General features: G+C 42.1%; 3 protein-coding genes across 3 annotated transcripts; all 3 read right to left on the bottom strand.

Annotated features, from left to right (window-relative positions):
• Positions 1-2,336: 2,336 nt before the first annotated feature.
• On the bottom strand, positions 2,337-5,081 carry LOC131690943 (protein ecdysoneless). Its single transcript, XM_058977031.1, has 3 exons — positions 4,697-5,081; positions 3,755-4,572; positions 2,337-3,695 (listed from the first exon to the last, which is right to left on the bottom strand). The coding sequence occupies exons 1-3, from the start codon at positions 4,959-4,961 to the stop codon at positions 2,769-2,771; spliced, it is 2,010 nt and encodes a 669-aa protein (XP_058833014.1). The 5' UTR covers positions 4,962-5,081; the 3' UTR covers positions 2,337-2,768.
• An 838-nt stretch (positions 5,082-5,919) lies between these two features.
• On the bottom strand, positions 5,920-7,452 carry LOC131689568 (uncharacterized). The gene is made up of 3 exons (XM_058974761.1): positions 7,290-7,452; positions 6,819-7,228; positions 5,920-6,408 (listed from the first exon to the last, which is right to left on the bottom strand). The coding sequence occupies exons 1-3, from the start codon at positions 7,290-7,292 to the stop codon at positions 5,958-5,960; spliced, it is 864 nt and encodes a 287-aa protein (XP_058830744.1). The 5' UTR covers positions 7,293-7,452; the 3' UTR covers positions 5,920-5,957.
• Positions 7,453-10,536: 3,084 nt separating this feature from the next.
• On the bottom strand, positions 10,537-12,404 carry LOC131688403 (uncharacterized protein K02A2.6-like). Its single transcript, XM_058972608.1, has 2 exons — positions 10,761-12,404; positions 10,537-10,662 (listed from the first exon to the last, which is right to left on the bottom strand). Exons 1-2 carry the CDS (start codon positions 12,402-12,404, stop codon positions 10,537-10,539), a joined length of 1,770 nt encoding a protein of 589 aa, XP_058828591.1.
• Positions 12,405-16,923: the final 4,519 nt, after the last annotated feature.

The following is a 16,923-nucleotide window of genomic DNA, read 5'->3' on the forward strand; positions in this document are numbered from 1 at the left end:
GTACAAGAAAGTCGTGGAGTAGTTGGGGCTGCAGAGAAATTAACGCACTAATGACCAGAGCAGTTCGAATAAGTACACCCTACCGGTTGCTGTGGAGTAGGCTAGATCAACCGCCGGGAACGGGCTCGAGTAGTCCGTGTCGATGCACCAGTGGTGGGTCGTCGAGACGCCGCTGTACTGGAGGCCATGCTCATCCTGGAATAGCCAGACCAATCTCGACAACCTACCAGGTAGCCTGTGAGGAGGCTAGATCCACCGCAGGGAACTAGAGCGAGGATATCGCGACAAAACTGAGATCAACATGGTTCAGGGGAACCAGGGGGTAAATGGCGACGAGGTCTGAAAGATTCACGAAAACAGAAGTAAAATAGTTTGCGGAAATTTACCACTGGATAATATCCGAGTGGAGTTCGGAGCTAACTGGCTCAAGTACGTAGGGGATCTAAACGGCGAAAATAGCGGAATGCAAGAGGATAGTCGAGAGTTAAAATGGCTCAAAGGCTCGAGTAATTTCATGGAATAAACGACGCTACGAGTAAACTGTGAAAAACTCGTGAGCATAACCGAGAAGTGCGATGAAAGTACAATCAACTCCCCCATGAGGTGATATTTTGATGTTATTCCACGGGGGAAAAGGGCGAAAGAAGAGTTACGAGTGTTAACTTGGGTGCTTCGAATTATAAACAGGATCAACCGGTTCTGTAGAAAACTTTGAGTTCGAGTAGCGATAAGCGTCAAAGAGAGCGGCAGGATCCTCAAGCAGTGCTAGGCTTCGGAACGAGCCAGACACCAAAGTCCAGCAGTGACACACACCAAGAAGAAGGACTGCATATTTACGGTCTGGGTCTTAGTTCCGGTGCGTTGGGAAGGTTAATATCCTTGGGTACGAAGGTGCCCCCGTTGGTTTCGTACCACTCCAGGACAAAATTTGAATAGTGGCATGAAGCTAGATCTGGTCAGATGGTAGGGCCCCAGATCTCCCAGTTTACAGTCCCTGTAGTCATAAACGTCGTACTCCGTTTGCCACATGAGCAGATCGCTTGTCTCATGTATTTATTGGCAAACTTTGAAAGTCCTCCTTTGCGTCCTTACATCCTCCGGAACATCAAACTTGTGCTGAGCAGCGAATAACAGTAGCCTTGGGAGCTGCCGGAAGCCCGCCTTGACGTAAGTCTCATCATCCATGATGAGACAATGAGGTTTCGTCAGCATCTGGGTGTACACTCAAGTTTTTTTTTACGCGGTTTTTTTTTGCGCGGTATTTTTTTACGCGGTTTTTTTTTACGCGGATTTTGAAATTTACGCGGTTTTCATTTACGCGGATTTTGAAATTTACGCGGTATCCATCAATGAGGTTCCCTTTATCGCGGATTCTTAAATTTAAGTGGTCTTCATTTACGCGGATTTTGAAATTTACGCGGTTTTCATTTACGCGGATTTTGAAATTTACGCGGTTTTCATTTACGCGGATTTTGAAATTTACGCGGTTTTCATTTACGCGGATTTTGAAATTTACGCGGTTTTCATTTACGCGGCTCGTATCCCCCGCGTAAAAAAAAACCTGAGTGTACTGTTTCGAGGTTCGTCACTTTCCCACCGTATTTTGCCGTTTGCACGAATTGGAGCCTTCTGGACATTGTACGTATACATTCTCTACTTTTTGGCCACATCCCTGATCGAAGCATTGAAATTTCGCTTGAACGCCTTCACTACACGCTTGTGATCCGGATCACTAATAGAATATCCATTCTGACCGCATTGCTCCTGCTGTTCGATGCTCAGAGTTTGGTAGTAATGTTTAATCACTCGACTCACCGTTAAATGCACGATTCCAAAATGTTTTCCGATGTCCCGATGGGAGAGTTGAGGATTTCAGGAACTAACCGTGTAGATCACGACAAAACTGGGAGCTAAATGGATCAAAGAAACGAGAGTCTGTATCAGGAGAAATTCTTCCGCCGGGGAGCTCTCAGTCAGAGTGGAGTAGACACAACTGGGCAACTCCATGAAGCATAGAGCTAAATGGCTCATTGAACGCAGAGGAGCCAAGTGGCTTAAGAAATACCCAAAGGCGAACCCGGAAGGATGAGTACATGGAGATTCAAGAAGGTTATATTTCACCGCTAGGCGCACTGGAAAAAGAACAGAATGAATCCGATTGTACCACGTGCCAAGTCGACAGTAGACTCTTTTTTCCCGTTCGACAAAAAACAAAAAAAACGCGCGCTCAAGGTCCAATTTTAGGTCTCCGAAGTTTTTTGAAGTTACAAGTTCCGGTGAAATTTAAATGCAAAAAACATGGGACTTTCTTTTCATTTGAATTATTACCTAGTAAATTCCATTATTTTATGAGGACTCTCAAGCAGTTCTTTATTAGCCTATGCGTAAAATGCATCTGTTCCTAATTTGCTCCAGCAACAAGCTCTTAAAATCTCATGTCATAGTTTTTTGTTGTAACATTAAATTTGTCTTAGAATATGGCATCCATTCTTTCTAACAGTACGTGTGCAAAATATAGAACTAGTTTCCTATCCAACATGAAGTGAAACGTCGGTGTTTGTCAATGATAACTACACAACTATTATTATAGGACAATACTTTTAAAATGGTAGACCAAACTGGTTGATGAATAGTTAAATACTAATATATTCTGAGATATACCATTACCTACCCTAAATCGATTGCGTTTTGGACATGGGGAAGCTTCAAGCTATTTGTAAGTAAAAAATGGCAGCAAAAACGGTTCTTCGCTAACCTGAGGACACACTTCACACATCGGTTTGCTGGGTACTACCGGACGACTCCCCGTTGGAAGCTCGCGCTATCTGAAGTCCCATTGAACCGAGCAGATTAGCAGCCGGGCCAGGTCCACCGATTTGTGCCTGATAACTTTCCATCATATTTTTCAACGTATTGACATCAATGTTCACCGGTTTGAAACTCTCAATGTCATCAAAATCATCGGCTTCGCCCCTGGTCTCACCCTCTTGTGCGCTAATGTGCGTTTCGAAACTTTTTCCGATCGTCGTTTGAGCCAATTCCCGATCCATCTGTTCCATGTACGTCTGTATCTCATTCTTAACTGCCCGTCCGGTTCTCGTCGGTGACATCTCTTCGATGTTTCTATCGTAATCCTCCTCCGCGTAATCGCTCATGTCGGAATTATCCGACGAATCCCAGCGATCTTCGGGGATTACCAAATCCAGCAAGTGCTTGACATGTGCTCCAAAAGCATCCGGATCGAAATCGATTGGTTGATTCAATTGCGAAGTGGGTTGTGTGTCCGCTTTGGTCTTACTTTTGGTACGTTTTGGTCTGACCGGTTTATAAGGTCCTAAATCTAATTGAGCTGCTGCAGTTTCCTGGTCTACTCCATCAAATTCACTTTTCTGCTCCAGAAAGTCGTTGACCATGCTGGTGAACTCTTCCGAGTTCGTGTTGCCGTTGAGTGAAAAGAGTTTTCGTGTGCCGTACCGTTTAGTAAGCATTTCATCCAATTCCTCAGCAGAGATGTTCATCCAACTGTCATCATCCGGAGTGGGTAGTTCGAGGCCTTGCTTACGTAGCTCTTCCGCGTCATAGTCATTGCGATTCAGAATAGTTATTATTTCATCACCAATCTTCGGGGTGAACTTCATTGAATCGCAGTTCTGTTGGTAGTAGTCCTTGGCTACGCCTAAAAGGCGCGTATATTCCTGAGAAAAGGAAACGAAATTTCAATTTTCCGAAAACGGTAGCCCATGGATCAACTCACCTGTGACCCTTCAATGTTCTCCTGAAAATAACCCTTCGCCTTGAGTGATTCAAAGTAGTGCTTCCAACCTTTGTCAGTTTCCAACGAGGCAGACGATTTCGCTTGTGAGGTCAGTATTTCAAAGCCACAAGCCAGCTTTAACCCTAATATATGAGCTTTATAGTTGGGATCGCTGGGCATTGGTAAACTCCATCCCGTCCTTCTATCAGGTAAATATTGAGCGTGCTGCAACATGGCATAAAGACATTTGGTAAACACAGCGCTCACATAAACACAATTTTCCGGAGGAAAGTAACGCATCGCACGACAAACTTTTAGGTCAATAGGATCGCGGTTACAAAACGCCAGTACGGCTGCCGATATCAGTTGAGGGTTTTCCTCCAAAACAGCCGCTACTCCTACCGGGACGTACAGCGTCGCCCGATGATGATTGTCTTCGATATGATTCGGAAAGTCCCGGATCCGTTCGGCAATGCACGATTGAATGGTATTCGAAACAACCCACTTAGTTCGAGATTCATCCTTCAACTCCAGAAGAATGCGATCCATTGGAAACGGATCCTTCTGATCCTTGGTCCCAACCAGATGAATCTCACCGTCGCATATAAAAACACGACCTTCGCATCGTTCCGGATTGGCCCAGCTAGGTAAATGCTCGGCAGCTTCGATTAGAAGAAATTCACCATCCGAATCTACTACTCGTACTACTAGCCCCGGTACTCTGCGGGACAGGTGAAGCAGCAACGACACGATAAACCATTCGTCCTGCACATTATCCCCGTAGTGAGTGATCCCATAAAGGTGAGGTGGCAATCGAACTAAAAATAAAACACAGATTAATTATAAAGCATATTAATAACAAACTCGGCAACACTGACTTGAGCTAATAAAATATATTAAAAATAATGATCAATAAACGGAAACATGACAGAAAAAACTCACCATTCTCCTCCTCCATGTTGCTAGCCTCAATCAGCAAGCGCTGCTGCAGATCGCCCGTGCGCAATACTACCTTGAACCCATCCCGATGCCAGATGTACCTTTGGCAGTAGTCCTCCGCCAGTTTGATGACCTCTGACCGAAGTCCCTCTAGCTGAGGCTCACAGTTCTCCAACGAGACATCGTTCTGGTCCAGTGCAGACGGAAAAAGGAAGTACTCTACAAAATCGTCTTCTCGGACCGATTTCAGGACGTTGGAAGAGGACATTTTCTTTCAACAATTTAACGACAAAAAAACGTTTGTAACGATGAATCACTTTACGGCGACTGCCTGCAATACGAATACCGCAGCCAGCAGGGGTTGATCGCGAACAAAAGAAGGTACAACTTTGTTTTTCTTTCTTCTCTTTCCACTAGCGTTTTGTTTATGCACGCCTTCAGCTGTCAAACGACTGGATGTGTAGAGATTTTTATAGAACATAATTTGCTATTCAAAACGACTTAGATGCAACGTTAATAGCAAAGGAAGAAACCTGGGAAGATTGGTCGCGCCTGTTCAGCGAAATGAGCCGAGAAAAGGGACGCTGGTATAAAACCATACAACCGCAACCACTCAAGACGACATGGTTCAAACACTTAGCAGTGAACGCAAGGGAGATTAAACATCTAAGCAGAATACGTTCTGGACACATGCTCACCAAAGATAGGAGATTCCACTGGAAATGGGAGGATACAGATCGATGTGACATATGCGACGAGGTAGAAGACATAAAACACATACTGTACAACTGCACAAAATTCAACACCATCAGAAGCAAATATCCAGCTCTAGAATATTTCAAACCTCTTGAAAAAATTCTCATAGAAGAATGTGAAACTAGTATGACACAGATTCATCGCTTCCTAACAGAAGCAAAAATTCAAATTTAATTGCAAACAAGCAAAACCGACAACACTGCCGTAACAACAGTCAGGCGAGATGAGCCACTCCTGGCCTTAGCCTGTCACGTTACAGTGGAACAGCAAAGGAAAAAAACGACTTTTAAGCGCAAGACGATTAATAAAGGGAGAGAGTGTTGTTGCCTGAGGCGTTAAAAATTCGTTTCCTGTAGATCCTGCCCATATTAGCCTGGCTAGCTCCCGTTTCACAACGTAAAAATTTATGAGCGATTCACACTAGAACCTCTATTCAATTTGCCAAAAATAGCTAACAAAAATTACATTAGTTTTCTTTATTTCATAGCACAGCAAATATATTAGCATATTAATTGAACCTCTCTTCCTTAACCACAAACCCAAACTCTTCCATCGAATTGCCGGAATACTTTCGTTTCAAAGTATTTTCGTGGCTAGATGTAACATCACTCGAACTGGCCCAGCTGTCGTACTGAAAACCACTGGCACTGCTGAGATTTGACCCTTCCCCACCACACTCCACAGGTGGTGAAGTACTCGGTTGATGGAAACCGGTTGCTGTCCTTGGGGCCGACGTTGGTGCATTTAGTCCCTTGTGCACATTGCGAATGTGAGCCAAAAAGTTTGACACCTTCCAGCTTCCACCGGTCCGTTCGGGGCGACAAGTTATGACATTGTCTCCCGGGCAGAATAAGCATCCAATCCTTGCTGTTAAGCTGCCATCGTCGGTTTCTGACACATCTACTCGGATTGCGGTTATGCGGTTGCAGAAATCGATCTGGTCTGCGGTTCCATCACATCTGCAACGATATTAAGTATAGTAAGTTCCCGATAATGTTAATCCTAAATTAGTTATAGAGCTTGCGCTTCGAATTCGTCTCATCAGAATCCGAGACGAACTTAGTGCCAGGACTAAGCTATCGCCGAACCGACCCAAGCTCCGAAGACACAATTTGTGTTCCTGAGCAAACTCTTAATCAAGCGTGATGTACTGCAAGAAAAGGAGTTCTGATTAAGCTGGTGCGAACTAGTTAATTCGACCGGGCGCTAGCTTAGTCCTGGTACTATATTAGTGTCAGGTCCTGATGAGACAAAGTCGAAACGCAAGTTTCATAAATAATTGCCAAAGTTATAGGGCGCATACCCTTTGTGATTCTGCCTGAGTTTCAGTAAACAATATTTGCTTGGAAGCTATGGACAACCTCCTTACCTTTCGTTATAAAAATCAATAACTTTCCGCCTCACTTCGGCAGCACTCGTCTCTAGACTACCCGGTACAATGACCTCCTTTTCACGCTTCTCAGCATAGCGTAGATAGTGGTTGATTCCCTTCCGCTGGACGCACGATGCAATCAATTTTAAAATAGCTCTTTCTCCGGCCATGAACCGAAAACGTTCCGGATTTTGCAGAAATCTGCCATGGTATTTTTTCAACGAAAGATCTCCGGCTGGTATGTTCAGTATTTCCGGAAGGCGACGAATATCCTCTTCGATGGCGGCAATTTCCTCATTACCGATGAATGCCAGGGCCGCGTTGATGTATTCGGTTACTTCCAGAGTATGTCTAATTGTTTCAGAGATACGGCCAACGTCTTTTGAAAGGCAATTCCAAAAGTGGTCCTAAAAGTTTGAAACATCGTACGTACATGGAATGATTAGCCAGATCATATGCCATATTTACCATGACTGTTGTTTACTCCACAGCACGATCACAATTTTTTGGTTTTCAACTATTCTAGAAAACACGATTGTATTGTATCATATTGTATCATATTCGCAATATTCGAACTAGAAAATCAAATCGTAAAAACATTCTATTAATAACAACTATAACAACAAACTGTTGACAGAAACTGCAAAATTCCCGATATAAACATATCCTATGCGTAATAAAACAAAACTTGTTAATATTTTACACCCAGATAATGATGAAAAACCTGTTTTAATCCACCTAGCGGTGCAATTGTGCCTTTCTCAATCATGAACACGAGAATTTTTTAGTTGCTTATATTTATTAAAAGCTTTCAAATGTATACATCTCGACAAACATATGATTACGGCCTAAAAGCCAACTGTCAAAATCCACTTTGCATGGAAATTCCGGACAAACCGTTACACGCCAATCACAGATGTTGGTAGTAAATGAAAGAGAAAAGTTTTCTCTTTCACAAATTGTTGTGAACTGTGTTCGACTAGTAACGGTTTGTCTGAAATTTCCATTCAAAGTGGATTTTGACAGTTGGCTTTTAGGCCGTAATCATATGTTTGTCGAGACATTACAATTTGATTATACATGACTTGAATATACAAGAAGAGAAATCATTATTCGAGTTCTAAAATTTTGCAAAAGAAAAAAAACAGCCACGGTAATATTGAATTGAAAAAAGGAGCGAAATCGGCTGAGTCCCAAAAAGTCGATTTTTATAAAAAAAAAATTCGAGATAACATAAAATCTCGACGTTTCATGCATTTTAAAAAAAATTGAGTTCCAGCTTATATGGGAATTTCATATGTGACCGGACGGTTTAATCTATATTTCCGGACGGAACCATATAAGCGATCCGTACGAAATTTCATATACATCTGTGGGGATATTATAGCTATCATTTGGGACTAAGTTTGTGAAAATCGGCCCAACCATTTCCGGGAAACTGATGTGAGTTCGTTAATTTTGAAAAATGGCCGCCTTTCCCGAACACTTCCGGAACCGTCTATGGTGGTCAATGTAGTCAACGAAAGTTTGTTTGACCGTCGGTGACCTAGAACTGCAAATTTAAGTTGTTTGAGAGACATTTTAGCGATTTTTTTTACCTTTTTTGCTTTCATCGGAGTATCGGTTTGAATTGCAATTTGCTATGTGATCGCACACCACAACCATGTTGAATCGATCTAGTCATCTCCGAGAAACCGATGTGACTGTTATTCTGAATTTAGATACTTAGGCTTCCGGAACCGATGATGGTGGCCAAGGTGGCCGAAGAGACTTTGAATGGCTGTTAGTGACCTAATACTACAAATCGAAGTAGTTATGGTCATATTTTGGAAAAATTTTCACCATTATACATTCATTGCAGAATTTATGAAAATCGACATTTTCTGCGTGATCGTACTCATCACCCTGTAATTCCGAAAATCGGATCCATTAGAAATTCAATAGTAGCCTATGGGAACGTTGTACCTTTCATTTGAGACTAAGCTTGTCAAAATCGGTTCAGCCATCTCTGAGAAAAATGGGTGACATTTTTGGTCACATACACGCACAGACGCACATACATACACACGCACAGACATTTGCCGAACCCGACGAACTGAATCGAATGGTATATGTCACTCGGCCCTCCGTTAAAACGTCGGTTTTCAGAGAAATTGAGCTCTTGTCGACTGGTCTCACGAACACTAATGCAGTTTCCTGGTTGAAAACAATCCCATTTGCTTTTGCCGTCTTTGTTTATTGTTTTCCACCAGCTAGTGATGTAGTATTTGTGTCATGTGAAGTGTACGTACATGAGTCGCAGAAAAGCTATTGCGATACCTTTCTATTGAGAAAGGTTAAAGGGTGAATACTTAGTCCAGAAAGAATAGGGAGAGACAAAGACCTTATAAAGGTACGCAAGGAGTGTGCAGAAAGTGAAGCCAAAAAAAGTCTATCTATCGAGCAAAATTAGAATCCAACTTTGCTGCAGAGGTATCAAAGATGGATTCCAATTGTGCTCGATAGGTGCGCATGTTCGTCCGATTTTTTTTACAGGGTATAGGCAAAAAAGTCAAAAGTTGACTCTTTGCACAACTGTTCTCTATTAGCGATTTGCGGCAAAACCAAAATTAGTCATGCGACACCTATGATTCAGCTCATGAACTGGCAAAGTGATACAGTTTGCTTTTTTTCACCCACAAGTGAGTCGTAGCTGACAACAAAAATTTCATTTTCTTCTCGGAAAAAGCTTACTATTGCCAAAATAAGAATGAAACGAGGAAGAAATTTAGTTTTATTTGCAATTATTCTGAAATTACAGCCATTTGCAACTATTTGGCTCATACATTTCTTCGGGGTATTATTGTGGTTAGAAAAAAATCGTTCCATAAATAAAGTTCCAATTTGAAACCGAGACCCAATCAGTACCAATGTCAAATTCCTTCATATTTGGGACTACGTAGGAGATTCAGGGAAGACTATCAGATAGAAGGATCGGCTGTGTATGGATACAAAGCTGAAACTTTCCTATTAGCCGGATATATTCTTTCCTCGCGTGATCTGGAGAGTTTCATGAATTTACACCATCTCATGAAGGTTTAGCTTAACTTTGGAGCAACGGGAAATGATGTTGCGGCGGTTACGAGGCTCAACAAATTACATTTCGGAACAGCACACATATAGCTTTGTGAATAATATTAGAAATCACCATGTTTTACACTCTTTTCGCAAGATGTTTACTCATCATCTTATAAAATGATGGTTTTCCTTCATTTTCATAAACAATTATCAACAAATTGATCGGTGATTTGGTGTTTAAAAGTTATTTTTTACCAAAGTTTGCAGAAAATATATGATCTATAACAGAACAGAACCAAATCAGCAACACTTTTCTTCCAGCGCTATCTGTCAGTGGTTTCAACGTAGAATCGTCAACACACTGTGGGGAGAGAGACGAATAGTGAAAATCAGTCAAAACGGCAACACTCCCTTTATGACGATTTCAACTCTAGCATTCTGGCAACCGCTTCCACAGTCAGCACTTAAATGACTCCTATATTATATTTCGGAAAAAATCGTATAGTGATCGTTGGATTTGTTTTGCAAATGATGTCCATTTCGAATCAAAGAGGAGCCCTATTCTCACAGTCACGTCACTTAGTGACTAGAAGGAAATTTTCTTCTAGTCACTAGGTGACGTGACTTTGAGAATAGGGCCCGAGATGGCTTGGTTGTTTCACCCGCAGCCGGAACAGTTGATATCAGCTCTGACAATGGAGGCGACGCAGCTGGCTCGACCCTCGAGCTTGGTGGACCTGAGTTCGTTGTTGTGGACGGTTCGTGGGAAGTCGGCACAGTAATGCTATTCGGGACAGTAGTAACGGTAACGGACTGTCGAGGCACGTTTGGAAAATTTGGTATCTCTGATGGACTGCGATTGTTTTGCAAGTTCGGACCTACTTCACGTAGTTGGTCGATGTGCCGTTTCCATATACGGTTATCATCCAACTGCACCGTGTAGTGCAGTTTTCCTAGCTTCTCGAGGACACGTCCGTATTTCCACTTTTCGTTATCTAAGAAATCACGAGCTGCAACTCTTCCTCCCTCGGGAATAGTTCGTACTTTGGGATCAATCTTCTCCGAGTACGTAGGACCAGGCAGCATCAAATCAAGGCGAGAACGAATTTGGCGATTGAAGAGCATCATAGAAGGGGACTTGCCGGTAGAAGGGTGGATTGTCTTGCGGTAAGTCAACAGAATGTTGCAAAGTTCCACGTGCATTCTTGATTTGTCACATTGAAGGGCTTTCATTTTGTATTTGAAGGTCTGGATGAACCTTTCCACCTGGCCATTTGTTGCTGGATGGTATGGTGCGCCCATTTTGTGGAAAACACCGTTCAATTCTAGGAATTTCTGGAACTCACCTGAAGTGAATTGAACACCGCGATCGCTGACTAACACGCAAGGTATTCCGTAGACTGAAAAAAATTCTCTGCAGGCTTTGATAGTTGTAGCAGTCGTTATGTCCCTTAAAATCTTTACCTCTGGCCATTTAGTGTATGCGTCGACAAAAACAATAAAATATTTACCCATGAACGGTCCAGCGAAGTCAACGTGTACTCGTTCGAATGGCTGTGTAGCAGGTTCCCAGCAATGTAACGGTGCTTTCACAGGATTTGGACGTACAACCTGACAAGAAGCGCAGTTATTGATCAACTCTTCAATATCCCTGTCGATTCGTTCCCACCAGACATAACCTCTGGCAAGTGACTTCATACGCGTACTCCCAAAATGGGTGGAATGCAGTTCATTGAGCACCTTTGTCCGTAATCCAGCAGGAATGTAAACCCGTATTCCTCGCAAGATGCAACCTTGTTGCAATGAGAATTCGTTCTGATCGATTCCAAAACGATCTTTGGCATCAACTGTTTTTCCATTTTTCAGTCCCTGGTACAGAATTTTGACTGAACCGTCTACCGAAGTTCCTTTAGCCAAGTCTTGTATTGTAAGCGGCATCGTCTCGATAATGCTAATTTCCAACATGTCAGCTTCTTCTACCACGTTATCTGGTTGCTTTGTATCTAGCGGCAACCGCGAGAATGCATCCGCATTGTAATGCTGTTTAGTAGGGCGAAATTTGATAGTATAATCGAAAGATTGCAGGAACGTGGCGTAGTGCTGCATTCTCAAGGCCGACATAGTAGGCAGTCCTTTCGTTTCGGAGAAAATCTGCTTGACAGGCTCATTGTCCGTGTAGAGAACGAACTTACGTCCATACAAATATTGGTGGAACCGTCGAATTCCGAAAACAATTGAGTACGCCTCTCGATCAACCTGTTTGTATTTCCGTTGAGTCTCATTTAAAGTCTGTGACGCATATTGTATCGGCCGCTCTGATCCGTCCGGCAGAACGTGGCTTAGCACAGCTCCAACTCCGTAGGGTGATGCATCGGTTGCTAACACCAGTGGTAACTCGGGATTGTAATGCACCAGAAAGCTGTCAGATTGCATCTCCTGTTTCACTTTTCTAAAGGCTTCTTCGCACGACTTCGACCATTGGAAAGGCACGTTGTTTCGCAATAGTCTATTCAGTGGGTAGATCATCGTGCTCAGATTAGGAAGAAAACGTCCATAATAATTCACTAAGCCGACGAAGGATCGAACTTGCTCTTTGTTTTAGGGAGTGGGCATTCTCTGTACCGCGTCGATTTTCTGTCGCACTTTGTGTATTCCGTGGCGGTCGACAATATAACCACAATACTCTATTTGGTCCGCAAAGAATACGCACTTGTCCAAGTTAATTCGCATACCGTATTGGCATAAACGTTTAAGCACTTCTTCAAGACGTTGCAAATGTACTTTGTCATTTGGACCAGTCACGCGTATATCATCCAAAAACACTGTCACTCCTGGTATTCCATTTAGCACTTCTTCCATTAACCGTTGCCATATCGCAGGTGCAGAGCTCACACCGTACATCAGACGTGTCGGCCTGTACAGGCCCAAGTGTGTGCTCAGCGTCAGTATTTCTCGTTGATCGGGATCCACCTCTAGCTGCAGGTAAGCTTGTGAAAGATCTATCTTCGAGAATTTCTCTCCGCCGGCCACATTTGCAAACAGCTCTTCGATAGTGGGGAGGGGATGCTCATCCACCACCAGATTCGGGTTAACGGTGATCTTGTAGTCACCACAATCGCACTTTATTATTCAATTTCATAACGGGCACAACGGGTGTCGCCCAATCGCTGTGGTTCACTTTTTCAAGCACTCCATCATTCACTAGCTTTTCAATTTCTTGTTCCACAACATTTCTCAAAGAAAACGGTACTGACCTCGCTTTTATGTACACCGGATGAGCATTTGGCTTCAATCGCAACTTAGCAGTAACCCCTTTAATCGTCCCCATGGACTCAGTATAAACACTACTATACCGGGTAATAAGCTTCCTCACGGATTCATCGCAACTCACAACATTGTCTGTCACTGCATGTATTTCTTCGTAAAATTTGCTCACATCCAGTCGCAAAACATTCATCCAACTTCTTCCGAGTAGTGGATGTTTTCGATTGTCCGCCACGTACAACAATAATCGGTAACCTTTACCTGCATACTGCACTGTAACCGTACACATACCACGTAATTTAATCGAATTTCCACTGTAGCTAACAAGCGATAGATCAGGTGCGTCTAATTTCATATCCGGCAGCAACTTTTCATAATCAATAGTGCTGATTATCGTGACCGGTGCACCGCTATCGACCTCGAATTTTATTTTCGATTCATTCACTGAGAGTAGTATCCAGAATTTGTCCACTTGGCTCTTCGAGTCGTAAACACCACATACTTCATCCATGTAAACAACTTCTTTCTCCTCCTGTTGACATTCCCCAACACTTTCTTCTACTTGGTGGAAATCACTTTTGTTCTTCGTGTTAGAGATACTCTTCTTCTTTATGCATACCTTTTCAATATGGCCCATTATGCGGCAGAAGTTGCAAATCGTCTTCACATGAACACACTTGTTTGCAAAATGATTTGTTTCCGCAGCGGTAGCATGAACCCTTTTTAGAATCACCGTGTTGTGGCAGGTTAGCATTGTCTGACCTTTTACATGTCGATTTACCACTCTTGTTTGCCGGATGTTCGACCATGTTCACGTCTGCTTTAACCCGGGACTGAATCTCCAGCCCGCCTTTCGCTGACATCTCCATGGCCACTGCCAGATCACGTGCCTTATCCAACGTTAGATCATGCACTTCCAAGAGTCTTGCCTGAATTCCGCGATCTTTCAGGCCAAAAACAAACTGGTTTCGTAAGGCAGAATTTAAGTAGTCTCCAAAATTACACGTAATTGCCTATTTCTGCAGTGAAATCAGGTAATCATCAATTGACTCATCCGCTCGTTCGTCACCTTGCTTCCTGCATTTGAATCGAAAATTCTCCAAGATTTCGAGCGGGCGAGGGTTGAAATGAGTCTCCAGCAACTGTACGATTTCATCGTACGTTTTTGTCTGTGGCTTAACAGGAGCCAACTTGTCCGAAACAATGTCATAATTTTCTCCACCCATGTAATGGAGCAGCATCGGACGTTTCAAATCATCTGGAACTCGAAACAGCAAGAAAGCACCCTCCAATCGCTCGACCCACCGGGACCATTTCATACGATAACGATCGAATGGTTCGATAGTGAAGTTCGATTGTATTACCAGCGGAGCAGGAGGATTTTGCTGGCCAGGTCTTCGTTCCTCTTCACTTTCATCATCTGACATCCTCGTCGCCAGATTAACTGTTGTGACCACCGAGAGAATTTGAGGGGACCGAGAAAAGGTAAAACCACTTCGAATACTTTCCGATAACAACTTTAATTTTCGTGTTCGTTTTGTTTGTTAGGGTAAGAAGAGATACAACTAATAAAGCGCGGGAAGCACAATGTACTTCTATATGAAGGTATACACAGTATCAATAAGGTGTAATATACAAGGGATGGCATATAGTAGGGTGAATATATAACATTTCTTTTTTGATATATGTACAATACTCATCTCCTCTAACTCCAGGCATGAGTTATGTTTATTTGATTTGCACGATTGGTCTGCACAATAAGGTATTTTTGGCTTCACACTGTTCGTCTCTTTCCCTATTCTCTTTGATTTAGTGATGCCGGATGTGCAGAAAATGTCTGTATTTTACAGACTTTTGACAGTCTCTTACAGATACGCTGGTTGGTCACTTTTTAACTGGACCGCTTTTTATTGGAACCTCCGCGTTTTGGACCATTATCCAACTAAAAACCTAGGGTCAGGCCACTCTAGGAATGTATAACAGATTTGCATCAAATCACAAAACATGTGTATAATTTCCATTTCCATTCTCTACTCAGAAACTAGACCTACACTCAACAAACGTCAAAAACGCCTCACAAGTGATCTGCCCCTATCTAAAAACCATCTGAATGTCAAAATCCTGTGTCAAATTTACTTTGACAATCAAACCAACGACGTTGATCAAACTGTCAAGAATTAGAGATGTAAGCAGGTGCATTTACACTAAGCACGTCTCCTTTGGAGTTTTGACGCCTGTCAATCGGTCCAGTAAGCGAATTAAATTCGTTAGTTGGACAGATGGTGTGGCCCAAGCAGCGAATCACGATTGTTATGTCCGCGCGAAGGAAACGGAAACGAAACGATTGGCAACTGGCACCTAGCGACGTCCTTTCGTGGAATTGGTTCTTTTACTGAAATAAAATAATATAAATGATATAAATATAGGAACAGTCCTTTTAGCACTGAGATAGACGTTTAATTCAAGACTACACACAGAAAAAAAATATTGGTAAAAGTAAGAGTGTTCCGCTCTTAGCAAAAAACAACCAACGCCAACTATTAGGTTGAAAGTAAAACTTTTAAATTAATCAAGAATAATAATCAAAGTAAAAGTTTTCCTTTTAAGCAAATGAAGAATAGTACTCAAAATAAAAGTTTTATTTTTAATCTAAGACTATACGTTGGTTGTTTTTTGCTAAGAGCGAAAAACTCTTATTTTTACCAACATTTTTTTTCTGTGTGTAGTATCTCACTGCAAGTGAAGACCTATGTTACTATAAAGGGCTTTCAGAATGGTTTACCAGTAAAAGGACTTTATTAACAATGTTTGTTTTTAACAATGTTTTTTTTTCCTTTTTTATTAACGACTTATAGTGAGTCAATCCTTTTCCTTTTTTTATATTGTAACGACAAATAATTAGCAAGGGACTGGAAGGTGAAGTATTTTTTCAAATATTAAGAGCCATAGTACTCAAGAAAGAGCAAGGATTTGAAGTAAGAAAGTTTAGAAAAGCGTTGAGTAGGGGCAATTAACAAGCTTAGAGTTTCCCGGCAACTTAACTCTTTGTTTTATGCAACGCAGGAGTTAGGAACTTTTGGCATTAAATGCGAATCACCTGAGTCTGCGGCACATCCGGACAAGCGTAAAGTCAATTTCATGACTTATGCTGTCGGAGCCGACAAAAAGTTAAGTCACGGAAAACTTCCACCCTAAGCATTGCGCGACGATGAAACTCATTGAATGAGTTAGTTTTTGCCCTCACTAATTGCGTGCCGGGGTGTTTTATTTCATCGACTCGTGTTTGCCTCAACAAGTTGTGCATATAGTCACTGTGTGTTGATAGAACACGGCGTCCCGACAAAGAGTTAAGTCGCCAGGAAACTCTAAGCTTGTTCATTGACCCTACCCACGCTTTTCTAAACTTTCTTACTTCAAATCCTTGCTCTCCTTTGAGTACTATGGCTCTTAATATTTGAAAAAATACTTCGCCTTCCAGTCCTTTGCTAATTATATGTCGTTACTTATATACTATACCATCACAAATCCCTTAGTGCTACGCTGTAAGACTTGTATCGGCACTTTCGTTATGCTCATTTTTTAATGTAGAATACATTTAAGCTTTCAATATAGGGGTCCCGTTTCAAAATATCGGCTGCGGCACCGCGTCAGATTTTGAACGTTAATAACTTTTATCATACTTAACAGAATGATTTGATTTTTAGGCCAATTTGTTGAAAATATGTTCCTCTATGCTGTATTAAAATTTTAAGTATGTATAACATGCACTAATAACAAAAAA

The sequence above is a fragment of the Topomyia yanbarensis genome, chromosome 3 (genome assembly GCF_030247195.1).
Source record: "Topomyia yanbarensis strain Yona2022 chromosome 3, ASM3024719v1, whole genome shotgun sequence".
In the NCBI taxonomy this organism is placed as follows: domain Eukaryota; kingdom Metazoa; phylum Arthropoda; class Insecta; order Diptera; family Culicidae; genus Topomyia; species Topomyia yanbarensis.